General features: G+C 42.2%; 1 protein-coding gene across 1 annotated transcript in view; it reads left to right on the forward strand.

Annotated features, from left to right (window-relative positions):
• Positions 1-12,838, forward strand: part of FURIN (furin, paired basic amino acid cleaving enzyme) — a 200,865-nt gene that overhangs the window by 125,432 nt on the left and 62,595 nt on the right. Inside the window, exons 4-5 of the mRNA XM_044279493.1 lie at positions 5,318-5,413; positions 12,656-12,784. Of these exons, the coding sequence (XP_044135428.1) occupies positions 5,318-5,413; positions 12,656-12,784 (225 nt within the window). The remainder of the gene's footprint in view (positions 1-5,317; positions 5,414-12,655; positions 12,785-12,838) is intronic.

Raw genomic sequence — 12,838 nt, forward strand, 5'->3', positions numbered from 1 at the left:
TGTAAAAAAAAAAAAAAAAAAAAAAAAAAAAAGGTCTAAGTGTATTCAGACAGATCCGTACTGAACGGATACCATCGTTTGCATTTATAGGTGCGGATCAGTCTGTGCAGATACAAGACGGATCCGCACCTAACGCATGTGTGAAAGTAGTCAAAGGCTACTTTCAAACTGGTGTTTTTACTGGATCCAGCAGGGTTCAGCAGAAACGCTTCCGTTACTGATAATACAACCATCTGCATCCATTATGAATGGATCCGGTTGTATTATCTTTAACATTGCCAAGACTGATCGGTCCCCATTGACTTGCATTGGGGGTCATGCTGGATCAGTCTTGCTCCGCATCCTAGGAAGGAAAGCAAACTACAGCATGTTGCGGTTTGCTCTGCAGTCTGGGATCGCAACTAAACGGAACGGAAGGCATTTTGGAGCATTCCATTCTGTTCAGTTTTGTCCCCATTGACAATGAAGGCGGACAAAACTGAAGCGTTTTCTTCCGGTATTGAGCCCATATGACGGATCTCAATACCGGAAAACTAAAACGCTAGTGTGAAAGTCGCCTAATTAAACAGGTCATACGGTGTTGGCGTCTGATAGCAGATGCTGATTGGGTCACAAAGGAGAATGTTTATCCAACTGCTCAGTAACGCCGATCTTGTGGAGCTGAAGGGGCCTCTATTACCATATACATAAGACTCGGTAAAATAATGGGATATAACATAAAATCACAGAACATAAAAGTGGGCCATGTATTTATCACAGGAAGCGGTGTGTGTGTGTGTGTGTGTGTGTGTGTGAGAAATGTGAAGGTCTTTTGAAATAACGTAGATGCAAGCATTTTATTCTTTGTTGCCATGGTAATGGGAAAAAAATCTGATTTGATCTATAAATCACAATTCTTAAGACGTGAATACTCCTGTATATTTTATAAATTTCCTTTTACTATGTTATGTTAGAAGGGTTTTTAGTTTTGGCATTTCACTGTTAGGCCTCTTTCACATGGGAGAGAATTCCGTGCAGGTGCAATGCGTGAGGTGAACGCATTGCACCCGCACTGAATCTGGACCCATTCATTTCTATGGGGCTGTGCACACGAGCAGGGATTTTCATGCATCACTTGTGCGTTGCGTGAAAATCACAGCATGTTCTATATTCTGCGTTTTTTCACGCAACGCAGGGCCCATAGAAATGAATGGGGATGCTTGAAAAGCAAGTGCGGATGCAATGCGATTTTTCACGCATGGTTGCATAGATGACGAGGGATGAGTTATCTGGGACCCTATTTACTTTATTATTTTCTATTATAACATGCTTATAAGGGAAAATTATAGCATTCTTTAATTGAGAATGCCAAGTAAAAGGTCCATTGTTAAAAAAAATAAAATGTAACTCACCTCATCCTCTTGATCGCACAGCCAGACTTTTCCTTTTCTTTTTTTCTTTTCTTTTCCTTCCTTCCTTCCTTCCTTCCTTCTCCTGTCCAGCCAGGTCCTGCAACAAGAAGACTAGTCTGGCTGCGCAATCAAGCGGATGAGGTGAGTTACATTTTTTATTTTAATTTTTTTAACCCCCGCAATGGACCTTTTACTTAGCATTCTGAATTAAAGAATGCTATTTTCCATTATAACCATGTTATAATAGAAAAATAATAAAATATACAGAACACCGATCCCAAACACAAACTTCTGTGAAAAAGTCCGGGTTTGGGTCTGGGTACAACAGTTAGTTTATTTTTATTTTTATCATGCACGTGCAAAACACATTGCACCCTTACAATAAAAACTGAACATCGGAACGCAATTGCAGTCAAAACTGCAGTCAAAAGTCTACATTGGCAAGTTAATGTATTCCTAACTTTCTAGGAGGAACAGCAGAGGAACAGTGCATGAGTATTCTAATCCTTGAGCTGGACATGGCCACATTTGCGCCCAGGCAGCCCCCCTAACATGAAATGCCCCAATGCTCTCCTGTGCCCTGCGCTGGATTGTGCAGGGCAAGGGCTTCTTTGTTCTGCCCAGTGCACTATTCAGCGCAGGGAAAAGGAGAGCATTGGAGCTTTAAATGCTCATATTAGGGGGGCTACCTGGGTGAAAATATGGTAATTTTCCCCTTTAATTGCTGTCAGGTCTCATAGGGAAAGCCTGCGAGTCCTTCTCCGCCCTAGCACACAGTGACGGCTCTCCCTGTATGTACACTGAGAAGATGAGCGCTGTGTGGTTAGGGAGCAGGACTCGCTGGCAGCATTTACACAGCTTTCACATGTAAATATGTAGTCAAATCTACGTATTTACATATGCTGCTCACATGAAGGGTCTGACGGGGCTGCTTTAAAGGGGTTTTCTGAGATTCTACATTAGCTTTCCTCAGGTCCTCAATATCAGATGGCCGAGAGTCTGACACCCCTGCCATTCAGCTGTCAACACTCCTCGCCGCTTACAAGCATGGTGCTGTTCATTGGATAGTGGCTGTACTTAGTATTTTCGCCTGGGCTGTTTACGTGAATGGGACGGAGCTGCGCCTAGGCCACGTAACTAATGAACACAGCGTCACTGGCCTAGGAAGAGGCCACAGAGCTCACTGGAGCGCCATAGCCTTGTCAAACAGGTGATCGGCGGGGATGCTGGAAATGGGACCTCTCCGATGAGATTCATGACCTGCCCTGATATTAGGCCATCAGTATCATAAGCTCAGAAAACCCCTTTAACAGTGCACTCTTTTGGATATTGTATTAATGGGCTGTACAGAACACAAATGGTTGCAGAGATTTTACATCCCCCTTCCCATATAGCCCTCAGTTATGATTTCCCTCATGTTGGCTGTTGGGCTTTTCACCACATAACACAGGACACACTTGATAAAATCTTATCAAAGTTCTCTCGTTCGGGCGTGCGGGGAAATTTACTGACCAGGCTGCCAGACGCAGATGAGCTGGTATAGTTAGTGCCGTCATATCTCCTCTTCATAGCGGTTTCTTTCATTCAAATGACTCTATAAATGGTGGTAGTTTATCTGCAGCCCTCACAAAGAACAGAGCGTTTTATCTTCATGCAAGTAGGGAGTATTCTTCCCTCCACCTTACACCATTTGGGAGAGAAATACTTTGCTTCTATGAATTAATGATTCACATTTATTGCATGACCTCATATGGCCATCATTTGTGTACAAGGACACATTTGTTGTGCTCAGTATGTTTGTCCAAACCTTAGTATAGTCATGTTCTTCACTTTGTAATTGGAGTAAAAGGCTGACTCCATTCCTTTTACTGAAGTATCGCTTCAGTTATTAAATATTCTTTATTATCTCAACACATATCGAGTGTCCACGGTTACCTAGGATCTGTTAGCCTTAGGCTGGAGGACAGGGAGTCCCCACCATCAGGGGCCGTCCCTGGGCAAAGGGCTTAGCACAGGGTCCATAATAGGGACACTTGTCCTTGCCCACAGCTAAACCCATCTAGTCAGATAGGTGGTGGACCAACCGTGGACACTCGATATGTGTTGAGATAATAAAGAATATTTAATAACTGAAGCGATTGTTCTCTTGAAGGGTTGACTCTGTAGCTGGATTCTGTACTTCTTCATTGACCCATTTATTAAAAACCTATATTTAATTGCTGGATTTAGCCTTTTACTGAAGTAACCTCCGAAGGTGGAAAGCGACTGTCACAGCTGCATTAACACTGACTACTAATATAATGCTGTTTATCGGAAATTTTTCACAGTAAAAATGCTTTTTCCCATATGGCGCCGGTCTACTAGTGATGAGAAAGCTGTAGCGTGCATCTATGTATGTAGCTGTAGCCGTTGTTATAAGCAGAGTTTGTAATGGAGGAAGAAAAGTAGCTTACGGATCTGCAGGAAGAAGGCTTCTCGATGTTGGCTGTCACTTCTGCTGGGAAGGCTTCCACTCTGTTTTCTACAAATCCGGGTGGGGTTCACATCTATTCAACCACAAGAGCACTTGTGTGGGTGGGTACTGATGAGGGGCAATTAGTCCTGGTTTACAGTGTTTATTCCAAAGGTATTTCATGAGGTTGGTGTCTGGACTGTCTGCAGGTCGGTCATGTCCTTCCACACGGAAACCTTGTCTTTATTGACCTTGTTATGTGTAAGGGAGCTTTGCCATGCTGAATGGGTGCATCTCGTACAACAGAGGACCCATCCAAAACCATGAAAGCCCAAGACCAACCATCCAATTCTTTCACTATATTTTACAGTTGCCTCTAAATGCTGCCGGTGTAATAGCCATTCCAGGGAATGTATTCTCCTGCTCCATGGTCTAATTCAGTGATGGCTAACCTCTGGCAGTGCTCCTGCTGTGGTGAAACTAGGACTCCCAGCATGCTCAATCTATGGAGTTCTGAGAACAGCCAAGCAAATGTGCATATTGGGAGTTGTAGATTTTACCATAGCTGGAGTGCCGGAGGTTAGCCATCACAGGTCTAATGTATCTCCAGACTGTGTGCACGGAGATCATAAGATGTGTGGAAGCTTCATGGGTTGTATTTCTGTAGCCTGACAGTACCATAACAAAACCCCCTTAATATAACTTTCTATGCTCCCTTTGCTTCCATCAACAGACCATAGGCAGGTGCTATGTTCTTCATGGTGGTTGCAGACCAGGAAAGCTGGTGGAACAGGCTGGCCCGAAAGTTGGCAATTCACTAATATATACTAAATCATTAGTATATACTATACTTTTTTACAATCTGGAGACTTCCAACAACTTTAAAGTTCCCCTTCATCTCTCCATGTACTTGTCTGCAAAATACAGACTGCTTATTGACTAGTCTGGGTTTGCTGATGGTGTCTAAGCAGAAAACATGACTTCCCTTTTTTATTTTATTTTTATTCTTTCTAAAGGGAGCAATTCTGGATATCAATGCTGTACTATAAAAGAATTTTCTTTCTGTGCTGAGTTATTGAATTGTTGCCAGACACATCTTCTTGATGACTATATTGCACTTCTGAGATGCCAGTCTTTAGCTTTCATTAAAAGTATTGCTTTATCGTTCTAGTATTATTCTTTTACCAAAGCGCTGTCTGTAATGATTATCATTTTATGTTGAATGCTTTATTACCATTTTGTACAACATTGAAAAAGACATGCATTAAGATGAGCTTGTCTGAAGGTGCACAGATCTCTTAAAAGGGGTGCATCCTCACTTTTAGGTGAAGACAATATGAAGTTTTCCTACTAGGGAGCCCCCTCCCCCGCTAGTAATCCACCATGATTGTTATTCTATGCCTAAATGGTTTCATGTTAAAACCTCACAACCACAATACAGAAATGTTCCTTATGTTACTCTATCACTTTCCAGGTGCACTGGGCAGAACAGCAGGTGGCAAAGAAAAGAAGGAAAAGAGATATTTTTACAGAACCAACAGACCCAAAATTTCCACTGCAGTGGTATTTGGTAAGTATGTTAATAATACTAGTATATTTTATGGATTTAAAGGTTTTTTTCCAGGATTTTACTACTGATAACCTATCTTTTGGATAGGTTATCAGTATCTGATTGGTGGGGGTCCGACATCCGGGATCCCTGCCGTTCAACTGTTTTGAGAAAGCAGTGGCTCCATGGTCTTCTCCTTGCAAGCAGAGCGCCGTACATTGTATAGTTTGGTATCGCAACTCTGCTCCATTTACGTGAATGGGCCTGGACTGGTCCTAGTTCACATGACAGGTGAGCATGTCGTCACTGGCCTAGGGAAAGCAGAGAGAAGGATGCGGCGCTACTGCCTTCTTGAACAGCGGAGGTCCCGAGTGTCAGACTCCCCACCCCCACCCCCAAATCAGATGACCAGTCCTGAGGATAGGTTATCAGTATAAAATTCTTGGAAACCTCTACTTTAATGGTTATACCCAGACATTCTCCAGAAAGTAAAACCAAAGGAAGCTGGCAAGAACAAAAAAAACAGGAGTCCACCTAAGTCTTCCCAAAGTAAAATAAAACATTACATTTTCCGGCCACTCCATGTTGAGTTGGTGATAAAACGGCTACCTCTACACACAAGGTCCATCTCGCCGATCAGAGTCCTGGCTGGGGTATCACAAAAATGCTATGATCAGTGTTTTTATTCGTTGGTATCGACTCTACGGTTTTGTTTCAAGCCTCAAGGGTCTCCGGCTGCCTTTTGTGGCCTGCAACAGAAGATGGAGTTTGAAAAATAGCAACACTCATTCTAGCATTCTTGTGATACCGCAGCGAGGGCTGTGTTACCGGTACATCTGCTTTGTGCGCTACCCCCCTGCAGCGAGGATGCCATATTCTACTTTGTTCTAGTAATGATGGCATGATAATTGCTTTCTCAAGAATTTGGTCTCTCGTTCAGTGCACGTACACATGCACGTGAGATATAAGACGTTAATTCTTGCAGCCTGCGCTGTAGTGGTCTTATCTCTATCTGCTTGTGACCTGGAGGAAGATTAGTTGTTGCTTGTCATATTCTTTCCCCGACTAGCAAAGAGCTTGTAGTGGCTAGTGTATAAGATGCAAAGTAACAGCTCGCAGCTTGTAGCAATAATGACTACAATACTATGCAAGCCAAAATACATGAGTTGTATTTGTCAGTATAATATTTTATGGATTTGTCCCTTGAGCAAGTTCTTCTAGGGCGTGTAGATGGGTTGTAAAATGTTTCTCATCACATATAGAACATATTTGCCCTATTGTCATTAGTAAAAATAAGGGTACTGTGTCATAGAAGTCATATCGATGCTATGCGGATGTAAAATATGTACAACATGGCATTCATTGAAGAATGCTGTGTATTCAAAGTAGAGACCTGTATTAAAATTGAGACTTGTGAATCACTCCATAGAGTAGTAATTGTCTCCATATTCTGAAATTGATCTGTACAGATAGACTGGGAGGCCTACATTTGCTGACTTCTAGAATGATGTTCTTAGGGCTTTTTTCTTTTCTTAGGACTATTTCGACATTTGTTCTTTTCTAGCATTTATAAGGAGTAACAGATCTGTTGTGAGAGGAGCAGATCTTCATTTGCACATACAGGAGAATGGATGGGTCTAAACATTTACTTCTAAAAGATTCCAGCTATAACAAAGTAGTCTGGGACCGCACTACATTTGTATGGTCCTGTTATGTAGCGTTTAGAAGTTAATAACGATTACTGGTCTTATGAATTCCCACGTGTCCCTTCATTTATCCCTTCTACCAGTCGAGGCTGAGCTATGTGCCCTGACCTACTATTTCTAACAAAGTAGGAATTGAACTCTAAACCAAGTAGGCATCGCATGATTTGTGAAAAGTCTCCAAACCACTGACTTTGCACTTGTGCTGCCAAAAATATTGCTTATGAGAAATATGAATAACCGGGCAGAGCCATTGAATGTTTATTTATTTATTTTTTTTATTTCGTTTTGTTTTGTTTTTCCATTCAAATGAAATTGCGCTTTGTGTCTTATCCTTGGTGATTATTATGCAGACATTGTAAGCTTTTCTAGGAGAACTGAAAACATCTGGCTTGCAGAGACGTCAGGTTAAATTAGGTTAAAGTAAGTGCAAGTTTCATGCAAAGCGGTATGCAGTAAAGGAAAAAAATTCAAATCTTGCTACCGCGTATGTGTTTTGTCGATTCATGGGCTACTGGTATTTCTTAGGCTGTGTTCACATGTCTGTCAGGGGCAGTTCTAGTCTTCTCGTTGAAATGACCTAACCCAACGGACCCATTGTAAGTCTGTCTTATGCCATCGGTGTGAGCTATGGAACTGATCCACTCCATCCTAGTCCGTAGGCCACATGAACATGACTGTATCCGTCCTGTAGTCCACAAATCGCTGATCTGCAAGATACGGATGCAGCCCGTGTGGATAGAGATAGATAGAGATCCAAGTAAAAGTGATGATGATTTAATCACCCATGTGCAGGCAACGTTTCAGCTCATACAAGAGCCTTTGTCAAGCAATGAACACAGTAAAAGAAGGGGCATATATAGGCCAACCCTTATGACATCACAAAATAATCAATTAACAATAAAGTGCAAATAGTGCATCAATAATGTATAGAAAAAATACACAAAAATGTGAGACAGTGTAAAATACAATGACCAATCAATAATATATCCAATACATTATACAATAAATGCATAATCGCACAGAACTGTATAAAGCTAAGTTGATTAGTCAATACATATCAGGTGTATAAGGTATATACTAAGTGGGAAGGACAGAACGATGCTGCAAAAAAAGGAGGAGCGATAGCCTACCCTGTGTTACCAGCCATGTCACACACGCCATGTACCACCATTGCGGCGTTCGGATGGGTCCAGTGCGCAAGTGCCAAGTCACGTGAAGAGCAAGATGTAACTTCCGCAAATGATGCAGCCCGGGCATGCGCGTAGAGGTAAAGAGCTGCGTCGGCCATCTTGGAAATGGTACAAAGCCTCAGATGTAGAAAAAAGCGCAGATAATGAACCGCATTGTACATGCGATAATCGTGTGGCGAAAATATGCGCAAAGAAGTAAAGAAACAATACTGCTAAGCAATATGTAGTTATTCATCAATGTGTGTGCGCCAGCCTGATAATGGACAGAATAGCGCTAAACGGAAATAATGCCGTTTGCCTGTTAGTGTGTCCATGGGGAACAAGAAAGAGGATGCATACATGAGATGCAGCCCATTTCGAGAAGGCACCAACTGGAGCAAAACCCGCAACACAGCTGCAGGCATGTCACAAAAGGGCCCATAGTTCCCAATGGACACACAATCATTAAGGACACACAATGAACAACATAGTGCATTAAATAAGAAAAAAATGCATCCAGACTAAAAAACATGGACAATGTTTCAAGACATGTGGGCAATTGTGGAACACATCGGGTACGCTTCACCTCATCAACCTGCAGCATCATTCTTGTCTGTGAAAAAAGAAGAAAAAGGAGAAAATGAGAAACTGGCTTAATAGTGTTCATAATACACTAAGTATCCTCAAGGGAAACACATAACGCATATATGACAATTGTGGGGCAAACTAATACTCTAAATATATAACCCCGGATTATAATCCGCATTGAGCCCATTGGGTCTCAGGCTATTGAGGGTATAGATCCAGAAAAGCTCTCTTCCTCAGAATCAACACCCTATTGCCCCCACGTCTGGGCATGGGAATGTGGTGAATGGCCCAACATTTAAGATCTCTTTCGGAGTGTTGGAACTCAGTGAAGTGTTTGGCAATAGGGAGGTCTTTTCTTTTTTTGCGTATGGACAATCGATGATTGTTCAATCGCGTTCTGAGGTCCGTCGACGTCTCACCCACATATAGTAATTTACACGGGCAAATCAGAACATAAATCACAAAGTTTGAACTGCATGTAAGATGGAATCGAATAGGATAAGAAACTCCAGTAGTTGGATGGACAAAGGCAGGTCCCCTGCCCATATATTTGCAGTCAATGCAACATAAACAGGGGAAACTGCCTTTGCCATGTGTAGTTAAAGAAGTTTGAACAGGCTTGGACCTAGGTCCAATGTCCTCTCTAACGAGTTGGTCACGTAAATTCCGAGATCGACAAAAGGAGAAGAGGGGAGGGGATCTAAATTCAGGGATCTCACTGTGACAGCCACCCAGAATCCCCCAGTGTCGCTTGATAATGCGGTTGATGGTCTCGCTTTGCTCCGTGTATTTGGAGATGAAGGGTATCCGACTGACAGATCCGTCCGACACCCTCCTCTCCAAAGTACTGTTCCTATCTGTATTACGAACCTTAAGTATGTGAGAATCAAGGAGCTGGGTGGGATACCCCCTACTCTGGAATTTCCTGGACATGTTGTCCAAAGCCAGGTCAACCTGATCAGGTTCAGACACAATGCGTTTCACCCTCAGGAACTGTGAAAAGGGCAAACTTTTAAGCATACTGCGAGGATGCCCACTGTTAAAACAAAGAGGGGTATTTTTGTCCGTGGGCTTAGTGTATAACCGAGTATGTAGCTTACCCTGATTGTAAATGACTGTGGTGTCTAAGAACTGCAATTCAGTCTCAGAGTGGACCAAGGTGAACTGAAGGTCTCTATTAATACTGTTGAGAAACTGATGGAATTCATCAAGTTGGGCAACACTTCCTGTCCATATGAGGAAGATGTCGTCGATGTATCTCCACCACTGCAGCAATCGGCTGCGGTGGTGTGACACATGGACGACATCCTCCTCAAAGCACCTCATAAAGATATTCGCATACGTAGGTGCTACGTTAGAGCCCATGGCCACACCCCTTTGTTGTTGAAAAAACGTATCCTGAAAAAGAAAATAGTTGTCTTAAAATGATCTGTAAAAGATCAATAATGAACTGTCTAGCAGCCATAGAATACGATGAAGAGCCCAACATGCGTTCAATGGCACCAATACCCAAATCATGATCGATCAAGGTATATAACGAGGTGACATCGAACGATGCCAAGTGGACCTCATGGACACCAGTAAAATCAACCTCGTTCAATCTACAAAGAAAATCCGTTGTGTCCTGTATATAGGACTCAGCCTCTATAGCAAAGTCATGCAGGACTTTATCAAGGAAGATGGCGATGCAACTAAAGATGGAATCCGAACCGGACACAATTGGTCGTCCGGGCGGATCCTGAAGAGACTTGTGCACTTTCGGGAGAACATACAAAACAGGTGTGACCGGATGGTCAACAGTTAGAAAAGTGCACAAGTCATCATCAATAGTGCCAGCCAACACGGCATCAGCCAAACATTCCCTGATAAGTTTAGCAATCCCAAATTTGGGGTCAGTCTGGAGGACAGAATAAACATCCTTGTCATCCAGCTGATGTAGAATCTCACTAATATATTTACTGGTGTCCATGACGACGACAGCGCCCCCCTTATCAGCGCTGTTTGCATTCCGGTTATATATATATATAATTTTGTTTTCTTTCTTTTAATAATTTTGCGGACATAACAATCTTTTCACATCCCCACATCACTTTCCTCATCCGTATGTCCTTTGCGCAAACAGAATATGTCTTATACTTTGCCTCAAAATGCAGACCACAAATCCATTGAAGTCAATGGGTCTACAAAAAATATGAATAAAAAAAGACTATCTGCATTTTGCATACTGCAAAATACAAACGGTCGTGTGCATGAGGTCTTACTTTGTAAAGATTTGCCTCAATACTGTCCTTTCATGTATACTTAACTTTGGCAATTAATCTGCAGTGGATTATCTCCGATAATTCATGGCTGATAATATTGTGTAGTCGTAGTATTTAAAAGGTTATACCCTTTGAACACCACTTAATGATCTGCTATGTTTTCCATGAAGGGTTGGGAGTTGTTGACCTTAAAGGGGTATTCCCATCACAGAAAGGGAGTGCACGCATGGCTCCTACTCCCATTCATTTCTATGGGGCAGACGGAAATAGCCAAGCCAGCATTCGGCTATTTTTTGTCAGCCCCATAGAAATGAATTGAGGGAGGCTGCGCATGCTCAGTGCGCCCTCCGTTCATTTCCCCGCTCCATTCTCGTTGTAGGTGCGGGTCCCAGAGGTGGGACCTACACCTATCAGACAATGGGGGCATATCCTAGCGATATGCCACCATTATCTGTGATGGGAATACCCCTTTAACGTCATACACACTTTTTTTTTGTTTAACTTTTTTGCATGATTCTAAATTCCCAGTATATGAGGTCCCTGGCTCAAGGGGACATGGTGTCTGGCTTTGAAGTGCATTGTTCAAATTCACGCCTCATAAATTGGGGTATGAATTTTCAGCTTGCTTGCTCAGCAGCTTTTCTTCTATCAAGACGTACATTCATATTAAAAATACCATTAACGTAATGTTCAAGATGACTCCCTCCAGCAGTAATGGGATTAAAATATGATCTGTCCCTGTGATGTGCATGGCATGTTTTAATCAATATTACTCAGATGGTGGCATTTTCCCCTGAAATTCTTCCTTAACCTTGGGAATTAGACGAAAACGTATTATTGTTCGATTTGTGTCTAATCACACAGCTTTTAAATAATTCATCTTCGTTTTAGATCATTTAGAAAAATAATTTGCTTTTCGGTGTTCAAATATTGTTTTAACCTGTGACAAGCTATGGTGAATTAATGTGTACCGAGATGTGCCATCAAGTGTCATTGAATTTCTGATACTCTGTTAAACATCCAATAGTCCTGCACAGTTAAGACCCGCAGAATCGCATTTGCCAGATATTCCGGTCCTTAAAGCCGCCCACTGGTTACACTTACTGGGGATCGAAGAGAACCATCGATGACACAAAACACTTCCTACTTGTCCAACCCTGCTCTTGGATTTGCCAGCACGTGAGCAGTGCTGGCCATTCAAGCGCAGCAGAAAGTGTCTTGGGCCACCAAATGCACAGTGTGCACCATGCAGTCTGAGAAGCAATGCAGCCATCTTGGATGGCAGAAGAGGAGCCTGGGAATTGCAGCAAAAAAAGACAAATGGAAACCATGTAAGCGCCATGTCTGCTCCTAAGTCATCGTGAGTTTCTTTTCTTGAAACAGAGGGTCATTTTAGGGAACTTGAGTTGAGTGGCTGAATAAAATTTAAGTATTCCAATTTCCATGAAACGCTGGATCATAACCTCAATCTACTAAAGCTGCATCCTTCAATTTCGTTGATTAATTTAATATACTTTTTAAATGATTTTTATTTTTCAGTATGATGCAAGCCGTCATGATTTGCATGTGAACGAAGCTTGGGCTCAGGGTTACACTGGTAAAGGCATTGTGGTCTCCATCCTGGATGATGGTATTGAAAAGAACCACCCAGACTTGCAAGGAAATTATGTAAGTATATACTGTAACTGATGTCTTAAGAATCACAGGATTAGGTGACACTTT

Source organism: Bufo gargarizans, chromosome 2 (assembly GCF_014858855.1).
Source record: "Bufo gargarizans isolate SCDJY-AF-19 chromosome 2, ASM1485885v1, whole genome shotgun sequence".
Classification (NCBI taxonomy): Eukaryota; Metazoa; Chordata; class Amphibia; order Anura; family Bufonidae; genus Bufo; species Bufo gargarizans.